This window comes from Hippocampus bargibanti, linkage group LG18 (genome assembly GCF_051943395.1).
Source record: "Hippocampus bargibanti isolate YZ-2025 linkage group LG18, ASM5194339v1, whole genome shotgun sequence".
NCBI classification, from domain to species: Eukaryota; Metazoa; Chordata; class Actinopteri; order Syngnathiformes; family Syngnathidae; genus Hippocampus; species Hippocampus bargibanti.
The window spans coordinates 5,096,029-5,116,068 of NC_142751.1; the positions used below are offsets into that span (position 1 = coordinate 5,096,029).

At 40.1% G+C, this 20,040-nt stretch overlaps 1 protein-coding gene across 1 annotated transcript; it reads right to left on the reverse strand.

The window, feature by feature from the left end:
• Positions 1-3,943: 3,943 nt before the first annotated feature.
• Positions 3,944-19,209, reverse strand: tpm2 (tropomyosin 2 (beta)). Its single transcript, XM_089020878.1, has 9 exons — positions 18,974-19,209; positions 15,562-15,687; positions 13,340-13,473; positions 12,141-12,258; positions 10,377-10,447; positions 8,120-8,195; positions 5,895-5,957; positions 5,709-5,778; positions 3,944-4,334 (listed from the first exon to the last, which is right to left on the reverse strand). Exons 1-9 carry the CDS (start codon positions 19,085-19,087, stop codon positions 4,252-4,254), a joined length of 855 nt encoding a protein of 284 aa, XP_088877004.1. The 5' UTR covers positions 19,088-19,209; the 3' UTR covers positions 3,944-4,251.
• Positions 19,210-20,040: the final 831 nt, after the last annotated feature.

Here is a 20,040-nt window from a genome sequence, read left to right on the forward strand (position 1 = left end):
TTTTCATTCATAGCAAGAAACAGCTAGTTTACAATGTTTTATCTGACACACTAAAGTTATTTTGTGATTTCTATCTTCTTCTTCTTTTCCTTTCGGCTTTTCCCCTCAGGGGTCGCCACAGCGAATCAATGTCCTCCATCTATCCCGGTTTTGTGCATCCTCTTCTCTCACACCAGCTACCTTCATGTCCTCATTGACCACATCCATAAACCTCCTCTTCGGTCTTCCTCTCGGTCTCGTGCCTGGCAGTTCAAGGCTCAGCATCCTTCTCCCGATAGTCACTCTCTCTCCTCTGGACATGTCCAAACCATCTCAGTCTGGCCTCTCTGACTTTCTCTCCAAAGCCTCTAATATGAGTTGTCCCTCTAATGTACTCATTCCTGAGCCTATACCTGTCACTACCTCAAAATGATTTAACAAATATGTAACATTATTTTTGCTTTGCTTTATGATATTTTTATTATATTAAGACATTATTTTTGTGGGAAAAAAATCGAAAATTAACCCTACGAGCACTCCCAAAACTGGCTCCCTACTACTGATTTGGTTGCCAGCCAATCATAGGGCACACAGAAACCAACAACCATTCAGGCTCACACTCACCCACACAGGCCCGGGGAGAACATGCAAACTCCACACAGGGTAGCTCGAGCACGGATTTAACACAACCTCTGCCCTCTGAAGTCGATGTGCTAACCACTAGTCGACTGGGCTGCCCTCCAGCCTTCAATTAATCTCATAGTCACATGCATGTTTTTGAAATGTGGTAGGAATGGAGCACAATTGAATAGAATATGTTAGGGTCTGGACCGAACGGAATAATGTTTTTGGGTTCCAGAAATCCAGGCTGTGACAAAGTGTGATAATTAAAATATTTATTTACAGAAAAGTGCTCTAACAATCTCCAGGTGAAACAATACATAAACAAAAGTGTTTGGAAAAGGCAATGATTATGGAACACCATGAAAAAACAAATAAAATGTCACAAAACTAATAATACGAAGCTAAAGATAAAAAACAAAAAAACAAGAATCTATGAATAATGGGACCTGGAGTGTGTCATGGAAGTTGTGACTGGGAAACTGTTGTTATAAGTTGTTGAGTTCCAGAAGAGTTTGCTCTAACACCTGATGCATGTCCAGATTTTCCTCTTTGGCGTAGGATAGTTTATCTGCAAATCAAAAAGACACATGAGCATACAAGCACACATTATTTCTTGAACTACATCAGGTAACTTACTAAACTAGATACATTGTGTGCCGTCCCATTTGGCAAGATGCAGAGCCCTCAATGTTATACATCAATTTCAGATCTTTGATGAAATATTGCATTGTTCTAAAAAAAGACTAGAAATGTTCAAAACATTAACTTTATCCAAGTTAAAACTATTCATTTGATCTGTTTGATTAGATTAGATTCCCCTCCACGAGCCGTAATCTTAGGGCAATTCGCTATACTGCAACCCTTTGGCTCCTGGCCTTCTCTCTCCTGCTGCCTTTGGGGGTCAGCAGTCACGTTTTTCTGTGCCGTCCCAAAAATTAAAGAATCTTTTTGTTTTTACTTTGGATTTCTGCTTCATTAATCATAACTAACAGTAACTTGGTGGAGGGGTTTGTGTGTCCCGATGAGCCTAGGAGCTAAGTTATCTGGGGCTTTATGCCCCTCGCAAGGTCACATCTGGCAAACAGGTCTTTGGTGAGGGACCAGACAAAGCATGGCTCAGACGGCCCCTTATGAATGGAACCAAGTTTCCCTTGCCCGGACGCGGGTTACCGGGGCCCTTCTCTGGAGCCAGGCCTGTAGATGGGGCTCATTGGCGAGCGCCTGGTGGCCGGGGCTACACCCATAGGGCCCGACCGGGCTCAGCCCGAAGAGGCAACGTGGGTCCCCCTTCTCAAGGGCTCACCATGGATCCTCGGCTGCAGAAGCTAGCTCTTGGGATGTGGAATGTCACCTCTCTTGCAGGGAAGGAGCTCGAGCTAGTGTTCGAGGTACAAAAGTTCAGACAAGATATAGTTGGACTTGCCTCCACACACTGCCTAGGTTCTGTTCCCAGCCCTCTCGAGAGGGGTTGGACTCTCTTCCACTCTGAAGTTGCCCACGGCGATAGGCATAGAGTGGCTCCCCAGCGGCGCCAGCGGTGTTTTTGATATATTCAAGGTGTTTTTTTGCATAAGCACTTATGTGCCGCAACTTCTCCACATTCTCCGAGTCTTTCAATGATATTCGACCATGGAGGGTAAAATCCTTCACTTGATTGAAATTGTACATTGAGCAATTTTCTTAGACTGTTAACCATCCTTGCCTGTGAACCATGGTGTATTTAAGTGATGCTCATTTTATATCCAATCATACACTCACCTGTTTCCATATAACCTGTGGAATGGTCCAATGTCTCAGTATTTTTTTTTTGGGAGGAGGGTAGGGTGGAACGGGCATTAAATTCAAAAAGAGAATACTTGACTTACAAGTTGAATCTGTTCCGACCCGCTACAATCTTACACACTGTCATGATTTGGTTGGCGACCAACGGGTGGCGCTGTCGGCCCCGCCTGCACCTGCACAGGTGCTGGTCGTCCCGATCAGTGGCGGACTGCCACGTTCGGATTGGCGACCAATGGGTAGCGACGTCAGCCCTGCCTGCAGCCTCGCAGGTGCTGGTCGTTTTAATCAGTGACACTTAAAAGGACTCCCGGCACGACCATCCGTTGTCGGTTCATTGTTTGTTGCATGCTTTATCTGCAATCGCATGCATTGTATGCTGTGCATGTGTTTGTTTAACCTTAGTGGACTTTTACATTTGGTTTTGTTTTGATACTTTGTATTTGTTTCTGTTCAGATGATTTTGATGTTTTACATTTTCTTCCTGCTGACCTTTATTTTAATACAATTTGTCAAACACCCTCCTGCTCCCTCCTGCCTGCTTTTTGGGATCCGCACCCGCCATCACCACCTCGCAAAACCGTGACACACACACATACGTGCACACATGTACACACACACAAACACGCACACACAGACACACGTTTATTAAAAAATGGTGATTTGAACACCTCAATTATTTCTTTTAATTTTTCCATGGAGATTGTTTGCAGGAGACAATTTAATATAGACTACATGCACGCACGCACACACGCACACACACACACACACACTGATACATATTTTTACCACATGGTGGGGACGGGGCGTGCGAGGGATTTGCCCCATGGGAACCTAATTTCACACACACACACACACACACACACACACACACACACACACACACACACACACACACACACACACACACACACACACACTGATACATATTTTTACCACATGGTGGGGACGGGGCGTGCGAGGGATTTGCCCCATGGGAACCTAATTTCACACACACGCACACACACGCGCAAACACACCTTTCATCACTTTGAACTCAAATGTAAGTTGGGATGGATCCGCAAATTGTTGTGTTCTGATTTTCTGTTTTAATCTGTTTTACACAGTGTTCTTTCATCTCAAACTGCGTTAACAACGAAGCGTATGATTTAAAATGTTTTCCAATTGCATGATTATCCATGTTCCATGTTATGTGTTGTGTATATTAGTTTTTTATTGTTATTTTGTTAACTCATTTGTTAAGCGCTTTGTTCCAGCTTTAGGTGTTGTGAAAGCATTATCAAAATCAGTCTGTATTGTCCAACTTCATTGGATTTGGGATTTATAGATAAAGAGGAAAAGCGAGGTTGCCAAAAAAGTTTGACATACGAGGAAAGTATACAGTGAGATGTGAGGGTTTTCAAGGAAAGAAAAACAGAAACATCTTTTTGAAAAGTATTTCGTGTTTAGTTTTAGAAACTTCGTAGTCAATGTCTCAAGATATTGGATGGGAAAAAAATGCAGAGAGCTTTGTAAAATAGAGAAGAATGGAAAGGAAAAAAGACTGGATGGACACATAGAATGAAGAGAGTTGAAATAGATTTATTGCAAGGCAGCATTGCAAGTGTTTTGCAATTTCAACTGAGGAAACTAGCGGGAGTAGTGTGACCTCATCAAAACATATTGCAGGTACTTGAGTAGCCAGTACCTATTTTGAAGAGACCGATGTTGTACGTAGCCTGATCTGGCAGTACAATGACGAGTGAACATTACATTTCCCCCAAAAAATAAAATAATCCCAGCTGATAATAATACCACAGTAGAATGTTGTAAAACAGCAGCAAGCTGGCAGTGAAGAGTTTAAGCAGGAAGGAGAAGAATTGACAGATTCTACAGTGTTGTCATATCATTCAGGGCCAAATCCAGCTCCTCACTGAGAGCCTTGCCCTTCAGCTTCTGAGCATACACTTCATCTGCGGGATACACACACAGAAACACACACATATACATACACAGAAACACACACATATACACAAACAGAAACACACACAAATACACAAACAGAAACACACACAAATACACACATGTACACAAGTGGACATACACACACACCATGCGAGACAGGACAGAGAACTTTAGCAAAAATGCATCCATAACCAACAAAGTCAGTGTGATCATACTCAGTCCTGATTGTTTGGGTGCTGATAAAGCGCTGGCCATGGCCTCTGGCAATGTTTTTTCCCTTCCATAGGGGGGGTAGTATTTTCCTTTTTTCCATGTGAGCGGTTTGTTCCAGCTTCAGCAGTTGTTAAAGTACTAACAGCACAAACCAATATGTATGTATTGCGTTGCATTAGCTATCTATTCGCTACGTATTAGTTATCTATTCACTATCTATTAGCTCTCTATTCGCTAGGTATTAGCTATCTATTGACTAGCTATTACCTATCTATTTGCTAGCTATTATCTATCTATTCACTACCTCTTAGTTATCTATTTGATAACAATTAGCTATCTATTCACCAGCTATTAGCTATCTATTCGCTAGCTAATAGCTATCTATTCGCTACGTATTAGCTATCGTTTTGCTAGCTATTCACTAGGTATTAGCTATCTAGTCGCTAGCTATTAGCTATCTTTTTGCTAGCTATTTTCGCTTTTCGCTCGCTAGCTAGCTTGCTTTCTATTTGAGTTACTTCCGGGTTGAGTGAATGCTGGCGCGTGTGGCTGACGGTGCTCACCCACATAAAAAAATCTAATATTAGGTCAATTAAAACCACGGAGTGAGTACAAAATGTTCTCTTTGAAAATATTATACCCTTTAATTCAGTCGCAATTAGTAGCGTATTGTTTGAATTGAACATTTTCCATGTACTCAAACATCACAGAGTACATACACGGAGAAAGTAATTAAGATTTTACAACTGTCCGTTTTTAACGTTCCTGTTGTGTTTATTATTTTGTTTTGTGTTCACTATTATGTGAAATGCTTTATTACAGCTGCAGCTATTGTGAACGCACGACATAAATTGGGACGTATTGTATTGTATATTTGATTGGCTGTTACATATTCACATAATGCAATGTCGCGATGGCACGCACTGGAGATTGGAATTTCAAATTGCAGCCAAACCAGCAGCCGACAGTTTTCCACTCATTAAAAAAATATTGGCAAACCCCACAAAATCAAGATCAGATTTGCCATGTCAGCATGTAAAAAAATATAATCTTACTAAAAATAGAAAGATGTTTAAAAGCTGTTGACAGACTAACTACGTGTTAGTGTAGATGTATTTCCTCAAAGTTGAGCATTGATGATAGTATTGAGAAAATAAATAACTGAATACCTTCCAGATCATCAATGGTCTTCTCCAGCTTGGCCACAGATCGCTCTGCAAACTCTGCTCGGGTCTCAGCCTGAAAAACACATCGATACCAATGTTCCTAATGTCTGAAATGAAAACTCTTCAAATGAAAAGTGGTAAGCAGAACGAGAATCACACAATCAGGCAAACATGAATCAAGCACGTTACCTCTTTAAGTTTGTCAGTCAGAAGTTTTATTTCTTCTTCGTATTTGTCTTCCTTCTGTGAGTACTAAAACCCCGGAAAAAATAGTTGTAGTTATTAAAGATTACAAGGAAAAGAATGAGTCACAGTTTCAAAAGTAACTCATTAATATCTGACAGGACTTCTTTATCTCTTTTACATAGTCTTTTAATCATTAGGAATCAATTATTTATCGCTATTCCTCAACCTTTGTATTTGATATCAAAAGATGACCATAGGATAGTAGATCAATACTATACAGATCTTATTTCTAGGTGATATATGGATCTGAGAAACAAGAGAGAAGATTGCACCTGTCATTATGCAAAAGTATTGGAATATGCCATTGCAAAGTGTGTTTAGTGGAGGGGCCATACAACATTGGTTATTCAAATAACTTGTCACGTAGGCGTGAAACGAACATAGTGATTGAACTACAGGTTACAGGTGAATCAAAAGCAATTGTGATGCTAAGAGACAATCAATCTGCGTCTGTAACAAACGTCGCCCATCACCAATTTGGATTATCTTGAAGAACTAAGTCAGTTGTGACACTGTTAAGGAAGAAACGCCACCCACGGGAAGACATAGCTGTTTCTTCAAGATTTATTTTGTGTACCAATTTAAAAACAGATGCGTGTAACATGTCTGTGTAAGCTCTCAGGCGTACAGGAGTGGTCCATCGATGAAAAGGTTTCTTTAGCCGTCATCCTGTCTGGATGTTTCGCTACTCATCCAAGAGGCTTCGTCAGCGAACTAAAAATTTTGCTGGTAGCTCTGGCCCTATATTTACATATGTATCCCTACTGTCCAGATGTGGCGGTCCCAGACCTCTGCTCTGATAGGTCCCTGCTCTAAGGTTGGGGGGAGCAGAGGACTATTTCCTGAGGCTACACTGATTACTTCTATTGTCCTGACTGATTACTTCTATTGTCCTGACTGATTATGGGCTACAACTGGCCTGATTGCCCCATTAGCTAGGGTATCCACTCATCAGCATAACTACGCCTCTGTGGTAACGATCTCAGCAGTGTGTTGTAAGCACGATCCAGAATCACTCATTTAACGACAATGAGATTAAAATCTTAGTTAAAAAAATAGCTGGTTTGAAAGGGCAGTAAAATAAGCTATTCTTATCAAACAGCAAAACCCTTCACTAAATCGCCATGGCGGTGTGACGTTTTATTTGGCTTTAATTAGTCTTTCAAGCATGTATTGTATCTGTAATGAAAGGGCTGTGCAAGATAAGGGATTGCTGGGGGTATACTTGCAGTAGGTGCATGTCTGAATAAATTTCTCAGAGCATGTATCCAAACGTTGGAAGATTTTTTTGCCAGTTGCAAAGGGTTCCATTGTCTAAAATGTTCATATAATTAAAAGTCTAAGTCAGCTTTATTGTCAAATTAAGGGACGACAATTTGTTCTACATGTCATTCTAAATCCGCAAACAAATTATGAGGGATACAGTATTCAGGTTGTCGTACTGGGCAGTATAAGAGCAAGAGCAGCAACGCCATTTCTCCCATCTAGTGGGGAATAGTGGTATTACAAGTCAAAACTATGCTATGGGCCAGAAATGTTCTTAAAAAAAAAGCTAAACCTCCACGATACATTTTTCAAGACAATACAAAGGGGAAAAAATGCAATTGGGTTTAATTGTCATGATCTGGTTTGCGACCAACGGGTGGTGCTGTCGGCCCCACCTGCACCTGCACAGGTGCCGGTTGTCCAGTTCCTTGGCGGACTGCCACGTTCGGATTGGCGACCAATGGGTCGCGCTGTCAGCCCTGCCTGCTGCCTCGCAGGTATTGGTCATTGCCAATCAGTGACACTCAAAAGGACACCCGGCACGACCATTCGGTGTCGGGTCATTTTTGTTTGATGCACTGTTGTATGATGTGTATGTTGTATGCTTTGTATACAATTGCATGCATTGTATGCTGTGCATGTGTTTGGATTTAAGGAATTTTACATAGTCTTTAAATTTGACATACCGATAGTAGAAAATGAAATAATTTAAAAATTATATGACCAACTTTTGTTTGTGTTGGAAAAAACGAAGTAGGAAGAGGACCCCAAGAAAAATAATCACACATTAAACTGCAGTAACAATACAAAGGGGAAAACATGCAATTGGGTTTAATTGTCAAAATCACTCCGCCTAATTTTAGTATTTTGATCAATAAATGCATTGCAAGAACATTTGGTACCTTTTCAGCCTGAGCCTCCAGTGACTTCAAGTTGTTGGTGACATTTTTCAATTCTTCCTCAAGATCACCTGATTTACTGAGCAATGGCGGTAAGAGGAGAGAAAAGGAGTAAGAAAGGAAAAGAAAGACAGTGAAGGAAAACTGAGACTGATCCAAACTATTCAAATGGCCACTCAATAATCTAATTCCAATTGTTCCAATTCCAATTGCTGCCTTAATTCAGAGTTGGGTGGTAGGTTTCAGAAAAAAAAGGTTTTAGCTGTACTGCTTGCATAATTACAAATACAAATTAATCATCAATATCAAAAATAATTGAGTCTTGCATATTTTTGGTGCTACTTTGTGGATGTGTGAATTAACCACAAATGGAGTTTCAGTAAAAGGTCCCCTTTTGCTAATATATCTAAAATTAATTACAATAAATGAATTCAATGTTGTACATATTTTCCTCTAATAAATCCAACCAGATTTATGTACCGAAATTTCCGGACTAAAAGCTGCGACTTTTGTCACAAACTTTCAACACTGCGGTTTATGCAACGATGCGACCAATGTATGCATTTTTTCTAACGGCCGCCATAGGGCGCTCGAGTAATAAAGGTAAGAGTGGGACACGGCGAATATATGTGCCGAGGAAGAGGCAAGTTAATGTGACTACGGTAACTACGCGTGTGAATCGTGCATTTAAAGTGGCCCTCCGTGTGAATGGGTTACTTAGTCGTTTACCAAAACTGACCTTCTGCGAAGAGCCACTTTTGCACAAGTCTGCTAACGTATTTCTTCCGTGTCTTGGTGACTTGGTATGTCTCACTTGTAAAGGCATATTTTTGAACATCCATGTTCGGGCTTTGTTACTACCGTAATGCATGTTGTGTTGCTGCCGCGTAACAGGCACTGTTTTGAAAGAAAAGTTAAGGTATATTATTAAAACTTTGAAATATTTTTCTGTGTACCGTTTTTCTTTTTAAACATTCAGTTTATATACAGGTGCGGTTTATGTATGTACAAAATGGTTTGTCCTTTAAAAATGTATTTGGTGAGGGTTATAATCAGGTGCGCTTTTTAGTTCGGAAATTACGGTAATGATGAACGAAAATTTTTAGATCTGATTGTACGCGCAGGTTAGATGGAGAAATGAGAACAAAGTGTTAAGATGGCAGGTTGTAGGAGGAGCGGGCAGTGGGTCAGGATGAACCCACGGCAGAGGTAGCACAATAAATACCTCTTCTTCTACGCACATCATGGATTTCAAATTCTGGTCCATTAACCCAAACTCCTCTTCCAGCTCCCTCACTCGACTGTTGGGCTTCGTCCAAAGCCAGGTGGTTTGGTTTGAGGGTGAGGGCAAGCAAGACATCGGAGACAGGTGGCGGTGGTGGTGGTGGTGGTGTATTGAGGCATGCATTATATAGAAACACACAGGGAAGCACAAATAAACATTCTCGTCTCAGTGTCCTTAATCTGTGTTATTTCTTAGAACATTGAACTCACACAAATGTAAAAGCCTGCAGCACAGGCAATGCACATGCTGGTGAAATGATGGTGTGAATAATCAGTTCATGAAACGATACAGATGAACGTGCAATTCATTACTTCACTTTGAGCCCTATTTTTGTGAACAGCAGGTGGCGCAACTCTGTGTTAGACCAGCGTGGGTAATTTTGTGGATGGATGGGACGGATCTACGGATGGTGGGCTGGACCGCTCTGGGCGTGCTCAAGTTACATAGCTGCCTATTTCAGTGGAGTTTGGATGGAGATACCTCAATGGGTAATAACAATTGCTGAAATCTGTGGACTTGTACTGCTCTTAATCATGGTATGGCAACAGACAATGTGGTATCCAGAATGAGTTCATTGACCAAGTGTCTGTCTGCCTATGCCTCAAAATCATTACTTACTGTCAGTCTCTTGTGCAACAGAATTTAAACACAGTTAGAGCAGATATGAATTTAGGTCCACTTATTGCCACCAATGTGTCACTTCACCAGGTGCAACTCCAAGGACGCACCCTCACTGCACTCCCAAATTGGAACACACACACAGTTAGTCCTGCACTTGTAGGAAAATAAGGATCTGTGTTTCTTCGTGCCGCATAGGAAAATAGAGCGCTTCTTTCCTTTTCTACATGTAACAAAATCTTAACACTCCCATGTGTTCATTATAGTGATCACATGAGCTTTACAATAACAACATAAACAATGGATGAGGGTTTCTATGTCAGCGTTTGTCTTTTCAAGGTACAAGTGTCAACTTACGCCTCGGCCACCTCAGCACGCTCCTCTGAACGCTCCAGATCGCCCTCAAGAATCACAAGTTTACGTGCGACCTGTAGACATGTACAGCAGACACGTGATGAGTGACAAAATGATTTCAAACAAAGGACAACTGACACCATTTCTTTGTTTCCTAACTGACATCACTAAAACGTTTTATAGCATCTAAAATACCTAAATCTCGCAGGCTGATATTTTTAGTCAAATGCAAAACACCAATACAAATGAGCTCGAAACTGGGGAGATTCAGAAAGTCCCGCCCCTTGTTTGTGATGTCACTATTAGTCACGAACTGACTTGCTCCAGAATCAAAACAATGGCTTCAGAGAGTTCAGATTCGGAGAAGATGCTTTCTTGTTACTCATCCAGTGATGAATATGATTCAAATAGTTCTGAAGAGGAAAGCATAAATGTTTGCAATCGATTAAAGAAATCCTTCCGTATCAATTCGAGCCGTCTGGACTCCAATGTGGCACCCAGAAAATGCACAAGATGGCGCACAAGCTCCGTTGGAAAAGGCTGATTTGTCCACTGGCAATTTGTGTAAATTTACACATTGTTTAAGCTTGTTAACGCAATTGGCTGTGACACACAGCGGTTCACCATCGCGTTATTTATGTAGTTTTCCTTCTAATTTCTAATCAACACGATGTTTTCAGACTAAACAAAGTACCCAAAATGCATTGTGTGTCGCTTTCTCGGTCAGGGGCGTTCCCTACGTGACATCACGTAGGAGATCGTCATCAACTCGAAAACAAGACTTCCTGAATATTCAGCGCAAGTCTTAAAATGTGAAATACAGTAAAGTCTCGTTATATCGATATCGGATATATCGATAGTCCCGGTTATATCGATACTATTTCTATGCACGCACGGAGAAAATTACATGCAAACAGGGTCGGATATATCGATAGTCCCGGTTATATCGATATTTTTTTGGACTCCCTTGAATATCGATATAACGAGACTTTACTGTATAGCTATATGCCTTGGAATCTTTGTAAAATACGCTCATTAGAAGTCATTTGAAGTGATTTTACAAATTATGGACACAACTTGTCCGGGGGTGTTGGTTGTCCTTTAAGATTGTGAAGTATTGCTTGAGAATCAAAACAATGGCTTTAGATTCGGAGAATATGCTCTCTTGTTACACCTCCAGCTATGAATGATTCAAATAGTTCTGAAGAGGAAAGCATTCATGTTTGCAATCGATTAAAGAATTTATTTCATGCCATTTTGAGGCAACATTGGGGAGAAACGATCACCAGAAAAGAGGCACAAAATGGCGACCTCCTGTGACCACCTCCGTTTCCACAGGCTGATAAATTCTTTATATGGAGCTTGGACACCCTCTTCTGGCGGCGTTTGGGTACAACACAAGGTTTTCAGACCAAACAATACAGCAAAATATATCGACGTGATGGAAGGACTGCTACAATTTGTCTTTTTTTTTTTCGGTCAGGGGGCGTTCCTTTAGTGACGTCACGTACGGACTCGTCACCAACTCAAAAACAAGACTTCCTGAATATTCAGTGCGAGTATTAAAACGTAAAATATAGCTATATGCGGTGGAATCTTTGTAAAATACGCTCAGTAGAAGTCATTTGAAGCCATTTTACAAATGATGGACACAACTGGTCCAGAGACGTCGGTTGTCTTTTAATATGTATCATTCCTTAAGATATGCTTACAACATACTTGGAATCTAGAAAACGGTGCATCTGACACTTATGATACATGTCTTACCTCTTCATATTTGCGGTCAGCTTCCTCAGCGATATGTTTGGCCTCTTTTAGCTGCATCTCCTGGATCTCCATTTTCTCCCCATCCTTGCCTGCTCTGTTCTCTATGACCTTCATTCCTCTTAATAACAAAAACATAGATTGAGTTTCTGTAAATGAATGAATAATAATAATAATAATAATAATAATATATTTCATTTATAAGGGCTTTCAAAACTCTCAAGGTCACTTTACAGTCACAGGTTAAGTTTTTCTTTGAGTGAGGAGCGGCAGCCACATGTTCCAGCGTGCAGACAACTCGGAAGTAACTCAAATAGATAGGAAGATATCTAGATAGCTAACACAGTAGATAGCTAGCTAGATAACCAGCCAGCCAGACCGCTAATTTTAGATATCTAGCTAGCTATCTAGCTATCTGTTAGCTAGCTATTAGCAAGCTAGCTAGCTTTATATCGATTTGAGTTTTTCCAGTTTGAGTGAACGCTGGTGCGTGTAGCTGCCGCTGCTCACCCACAGAAAAAAACGTATCCTGTGACTGTAAAGTGACCTTGACAGTTTTGAAAGGCGCTTATAAATGAAATGTATTCTTCTTCTTACTATTATTATTATCATTATAAATAGCTTAAATAGCTATCTAGCTAGGTAGGTAGTCAGCCAGCTAGACCACTAATAGCTAGCTAATAGAAAACTAACAGATAGCAAATCGGTATTGAGCAATTTAACTTGAATGACAGCGAGTGAGTGAAAAAGAAAGAAAAGAAAAAGAAAAAGAAAGAAATAGAGAGAAAGATAGAAAGAGAGAGAGAGAGAGAGAGAGAGAGAGAGAGAGAGAGAGAGAGAGAGAGAGAGAGAGAGAGAGAGAGAGAGAGAGAGAGAGAGAGACCATTACTTTATGACAAACTTTACTCAAATAATTGCTTGAATGTTGATGACCAGTAGTTTGAATCAACTCGTTCAATTCCTTTGCGGAGAACTGATTGATGGTATTGTATGTTACTGCTTCTCTTATTTGTATCAACGCTACTATGCGTTAATGAACACTGAACACATTCAGCAAGAAACTATATTTATACATTTGTACAGCAGATGAGACGGACATGCTTAGCAGCCCATAAAGCAATGTTATTTGTTGTAATATACCAAGCTTCAGGGAGAACCCAGGTTGGCAAAGGGTGTAAGATGTTGACAAGTGAGCATTTCACCTTTCACTCTCGTCAGCTGCTTTCTCAGCTTCCTCTAGCTTCTGCAGAGCAGTTGCAAGTCTCTCCTGAGCTCGGTCCAACTCCTCCTCCACCAGCTGGATACGTCTGTTTAGAGATGCCACTTCGGCTTCAGCCTGCCGAGACAAAAACAGAAAAATAGAGATATTTGTGACTATTTTACGAGAAATTAATTAATCTTCTAAATCGCCAAGACATAAAACTTGAAATCCGGGGAAATGTATTTTGGGTATATGTGACAAAAACTGGAGTATTTTGGAAACTAACACGAATGAAATGGACGGACATGTAGTAGAAAACATCTGAATCTTCTGAAACAGATCCAAGAGTAGGGACACATACAGTCCTGCAAGATAAGTCCTTCCCACTAAATTAATTGCTTTGGAGTACCTACTGTGACTCAACTATTGCCAATATTAGGTACATAGCTTATTTCGTAGAAAAATATGTTTTATGGGGACCTGGGAACAGATTATTGTTATTTTAATGGTTTCCTATGGGAAATTAATGTTTGGAACAAACACTCTTCACCTTACACACTTTCTGGAAGGTATCACTGTACATTGTTCACTTGAAACACTCATAAAAATTGTAAACGTTGGGAAGATGTATATGTTATTCTGGGATTTACCTACTGTACGCCTTATATATACACTTATCATTCAACATACTGTATACTTTGTTATAACACCTGTACAGTACATTATTTACAAAAATATCTCAGTGAAGGCGTGTATTTGAGGACATTTTCATGACTTTTTCTGTTGCTTGGACAACTTCCAGCGACCAATCGCCATACGTATGACTGGTAATAAAATACGGATCCATAAATACTTGAGATTTTTTAAAAATTGATTTTTATTTTTCTAAACTACATATGGATTTGTGTGCGAAATTCTGTCAAATTAACCCTTCAGAGTCATGATGCTTACATTTTTGCTGAGTGTGACGTACTTTATAGCTCATCTTTCATGAGGTGTGTCAATAATAATACTAATACTAATACTAATACTAATACTAATACTAATACTAATACTAATACTAATACTAATAATACTGATACTGATAATAATAATAATAATAATAATAATAATAATAATAATAATAATAATAATAATAATAATAATACATTTCATTTATAAGCAACTTTCAAAACTCTCAAGGTCACTTTACAGTCACAGAATCAGTTTTTCTGTGGGTGAACAGCGGCAGCCAAATGCGCCAGCGTTCACTCAACCCGGAATAACTCAAATAGATAGAAAGTTAGCTAGCTAGCAATTCGCATGTATACATTTTTAGTGATTACCCCCATTCTCGCCTGTCTCTCAAAGTCCGTTTCTCGGTGAAGAAGCTCGACTCGGTCCTCCGCCTCAAACGCGGCTTGTTGTAACATTTGGATTTTTCTTCTCACCGCGTCGATTGACATATAAGTCGCCATAGACGTTGAACTCGATTCTATGTTGAAACAGTGTCGTTACCGTGGCAACAGTGTCGTGTTGTCATTTGATCGCCACGGTACGTCCCCTTGTCCGCCATATTTCATGTGTCATTCCAACACTGAGCCTGTAGTAACTGGGCCCATTTAAACACCAATTAAGAGCAAATTGCAAAAAGGGTGGAAAGTATAAAACGTTGTCCGATCGTTATGTATGCAGCCGGTGAAGGTTTTTTTATCATATAAATAATAATGACCAGCGACGATAGCAATGGCATCAATAAATTAGAATAAATTTTCGATGCCCCTGCTGTGCACTCCGTTGCCTCTGCGGGGCAGTGTGGTGCCGTGCGTGTATAGTGTATGAGTGTACACTCGACGACATGTATTTATCTGGCAACCAATTAAGGATGTACCCCACCTACTGTCTGAAGTCAGCAGCCCAACTCCAGCATGCCCGAGATGCAAGAACTTGTGGCACCAAACTGACATTCGCTAAAATAGATGAAGTCACTGACAAATTTTGATACCAGAAGAACCTGATCCTCACAGGTTTAATAACACTTCATCTGCAGCTGTTTGCTGAGGGACTGCTCTGGGTTAGCAACTTTACACCGGAACTAACGAGCTTTTTAATAGAGTACCCTTGAAGGTCAAATTAAAGTTCAATGATTATCACTCATGCATTAGGTTCTGGAATGACATTTTGTGCAGTGCGTGTCGAAAACGGGCTGAATAAAGTGGATTTTCCTCTCTCATTGCCACTTACGTCTGTTGCTTTTTTCTCGGCCTGTTCCAATTTCTCTTGAGCATCCTTCAGTGATTCAGAGTATTTGTCGAGTTCATCTTCTACTCCTTTCAGCTTCTTCTGCAGACCCAGCAGCTCCTCCTCCAGCTGCAAAACACAACACACACGTCAGAGTCAAATAAATGTGTGGAGTATGACAGAGAAAGCAGTAGTCATGGAAGGAACATTTAGTAATAAAGTATGGAAATATATATTAAACTGTTTTCATGCTACTGCAATTTTGAATGATGGACTGTATGACTCGATGTGTGACATGGCTAAATCATTATATGTTGGTCACTGGTGGGGAAATGTAATGAAGCATAAATACCTTGCAGTTACATTTTTTTTGGTATAGTTTATGTAACTCATTCTGCAACACATTTATATCCGATGTAATTCATAGCAGCACATTATAACGTTTGACACGGCATTAATTTTCAAAGAAGAATGAAAAAAAGCAAGTACTGTAGTGATACCTCGGCTTACGAACGCTTTAGCTAACAAACTTTTCACCTTATGAACTTTAAATTCGCGAGAATATAATCTTGGCATACAAACTAGTTTTTGGAAAACACACGGGGCGCCACAATGGCTGACGGACTAGTTTTCCACACCCACTTTCTATGAGTGCACTCAGTGTAGGCGTGGTTTGTTATCGAGTGGATACTTTTGCTTTTTTTGGGACCGAAAAAGACCCCACCACAGGCTAGTGTTCAACCGAAGAGGACACAAAAGAAAATTACGGTCGAGCAGAATAAGGAGATCATCGAGAAACACCAGTGTGTGCGTTTGCGTGACTTAGCGTCCCAGTACCAGTATGCTAAGTCGACCGTTGCTACGTGTGGCTAAGGGTGTTTCTGTGTTGTCTAAGCAACGGTCTCAGGCAATAGAAGAGGTTGAAAAAGCTTTGTTGATTTGGATTAACGTAAAGCAGCTAGTAGGGGACAGTGTGAGTGAGGGTATTATCGCCAAGAAAGCACGGGAACTTCACTCGGATATCATCAAGAGGCAACAACATTAACGACCATCACAAAGGCAAATAAAACGACTTTATTACACAGTACAGTTTATTTCTTTAATTACAATACAACAGCACATTTATTATACATAAAATAAGGTATTTTGTGTAGTTTTAAGGCTTATTGAGGAGAAAATTATATTTTATGGGGACCTGGAAATGGATTATTCTCATTTTTAATGGTTTCCTATGGGAAATTAATGTTTGTAAGACATACTTTTCGTCTTACACACACTTTCTGGGAACCAATTAAGTTCGTAAGCGGAGGTACCTCTGTATATAGTACTTAGCGCTTCATCTTTAAAATATAGCCGCATAGCGGTTCTAAGTGTTCATAAAAATAAATTAATGTAATTGTATCCTGTAGGAAATTTAGGGGTGCGTGTTATACACGTGTGCGCGTTATACTCGAATAAATACGGTATTTTTCTTTGATTTCAACTCAGGCCCCCAAATGTGCATCATCTCACTCAGGCTTCCGAAAACATACGAGTTAATTATCTGAATACACTAGTTCAGGTTGTACCCCTTTAAAAGGACTTGCGCTCCAGCTAACTGTGATGACCCAGGCCAGGCCGGATAAACCTTGAAATGAATGGTAGGACATAAATAGAAATGCCTTCATCAGGGAAGGATTGGTATGGGATTTTAATCACAAAGTCCTCGGACGGCAATTGCTATGTGAAAAGTTTGCACCGGGGAATCGTAGATGTCTATTTGTATCTCAGCACGCAATTCTTTGTGGAGCAACAAATGGCAGACAGAGTCATCGATAAAAATACAGTGAGACCTCAACTTACAAACACCTTAACTTACAAACTTTTCGTCTTACAAACATCAAATTTATGAAAATTAAACCGTATAATAAGCACTATTTTCATAATACACACCCACCACGCCTGGCGGAGTGATCTTCGGCGGAAGTACGCGACCGAACAGCACCAGAGGTTAAGTTACCAACAGTCCTTATGGAAGGTGACTCTCCTTCCATAAGCCATCAACAACCATCAAAAAGGTAAATAAAACTTTCGTTTACAGCACAGTTTATTTCTTTAATTACAGTCCTCATGTAATGCCCCTCTCTTTCCAATCAGCAATTCCCTTTGACCTTCGACCTCCAACGCCATTCCATCAAGCCATAAATGACCATCACAAATGTAAATAAAGTGACTTTATGATACAATGCAGTGTATTTCTTTCATTACAATACAATAGCACATTTATTATACATAGAATAAGGTATGTTGTGTGTAGTTTTAAGGCTTATTTAGTTGAAAAGTATATTTTATGGAAACCCGGGAACGGATTATTCCCATTTTAATGGTTTCCTATGGGAATTATTTTTTTGAGATACACACTTTTCGCCTTACACACTCTGTCTGGGAACCAATTAAGTTCGTAAGTTGAGGTCTCACTTTAAAACACAATGACCAAAAGTATACAAATGCGCTGTGTGAAAAGAATTCAGTTCACATTACTACAATTATCAGGTTAAGGGTTATAATTCTAAAGGGAAAAATATATTCAATGAAAGGTTGGTGGCTGTATAGTAATTAGTAGGTTACTCATTACCGCCAACACAGCAAAACAGGCTTGGCACTATTAGCATTTCAAACAAGGTATTAAATGGTTCAAGTTTCAAGCTTAGTCACAATTTATATATATATATATATTATATTTATACATTGACTGACAGATTGGCTAGATCACAGGTGTCAAAGTCAAGGCCCGCGGGCCAAATCCGGCCCGCCACATCATTTTTTTCGGCCCGCGGAAGCAAATTAAACTTGTTAAATTCCATGATGATTGCTAAAATCTGTGCCAAAATTTCATATTTTTTGATGTCAACCACAATAAAAGTCATTATTCTTGACTTCAGATTTGAAAACGAGTTATTCATTAATTTGCCGTGTGCTCTATATGTAATATTTGAAGGGATTTAAACATTCTAATGGGTTCCCCAAATGCATAACGGCCCTCGAGAGAAAACCATAACTACAATGTGGCCCGCGGCAAAAAATAACTTTGACACCCCTGGTCTAGATATTTTGCACTGTGTCACATATACCTTGAGCGCTTCCAGTATCTAAATAATACATACAATATTGTTTGTTTGAAATGTATGATTATTATAATAGCAAACGATGGCCAATGAACATCAACACTGCACCATCCACTCATCCACTTCCTTTATTCCATCGACTTTATTTCTGATAGCTTTGTCAGCACAAAATGCATTGTTTCCAAAATGGAGAAATTAAATGAAAATTGCAAATCAGGGATTGAAGACCCATTAAAAAAAAAGATGGATATAAAGTATATGTGACTTTCATTTAAGGGCTTGAGTTAGAAGTAGGATGGTGGTATCATCACCTGTTTGCATTTGTCCTCTGCTCCTTTCTTGTCCCCCTCGGCCTGCTCTGCCCGGTCGATGGCGTTCTCCTTGTCCAGCTTCAGCATCTGCATTTTCTTCTTGATGGCCTCCATCTTTCCTCTGGTTGTGTGGTGCGGTTAGTCAAACAGAAACGGACTCGGTGCGACGTGACGGTAACAAGCGAGAGGACAGGAGAGTCCGCGAGGTGGAAATCTTGAAGATGGAAATCCAACTGAGTGAGCACCCTCATACTTTTTCCACTGTGCGCCTTGACCATATTTAGGCAGTGACAGATGTCCATTGGATGCACGTGATGCAGGATCCTGTCTAGTCTGCCTTGGATCATAGGATATTGTTTTTCTCCAACTATGTCATACTGTATTTATGCACCAATATGGGAAAGAATGAACATCTTACAGAAAGCAGTAAGATTCAATGAATTTGTCTATGCTAATCAAGTAGATTGTATTTAGTTATTGTAGTTAATATGTTCAAGTTTGAATATTCCAATTTCACACTTTTTTTTCTCTGTATATTCTTAAAAATGTACACATTTATGTTGCGTTAGAGTACCGGCTCAGCTTTGTGATGGGTCGAATAAAATAGTACTCGGGTGGACGTGAAACCTTAAAATGGCAGTCGAGCTCAGTGTGAAAGGACTTGGCCTGAAGACCAGAATGCGGGAGGCCAAAGGACAGCTGCAGTTAAAAATATTGGTCATAAATTTTCCTTTAGAAATTGGTCGAGTTATGGTTTGCACATTTTTGCTCCTTGAAACTGCTCAGGTACCCTTAAGTCAAAAACTTAACCCAGTTCTGCGGTGAGAAAACACTGTTGGGCTGCTCTCTGAGTATGGCATAATAATAATAATAATAATAATAATAATAATAATAATGTGTGAGTGTGATGTGTGTGTGTGTGTGTGTTATGTGTGAGTGTGAGAGTGACTGTTGTACATCTTTGTGTGCCCTACGATTGGCTGGCAACCAATTCAGGGTGTCCCCCGCCTCGTGCCCGAAGACAGCTCAGATAGGCTCCAGCACCCCTCGCGATCCTAATGAGGAAT

Coding starts and splice junctions, on each gene's coding strand:
- tpm2 (XM_089020878.1), bottom strand. CDS start 19,087: ATGGAGGCCATCAAGAAGAAAATGCAGATGCTGAAGCTGGACAAGGAG. Junction 5,958..8,119: donor TGGAGGCTCAGGCTGAAAAG/GTACCAAATGTT, acceptor CCGGGGTTTTAG/TACTCACAGAAGGAAGACAA. Junction 4,335..5,708: donor GACCATTGATGATCTGGAAG/GTATTCAGTTAT, acceptor TGTATCCCGCAG/ATGAAGTGTATGCTCAGAAG.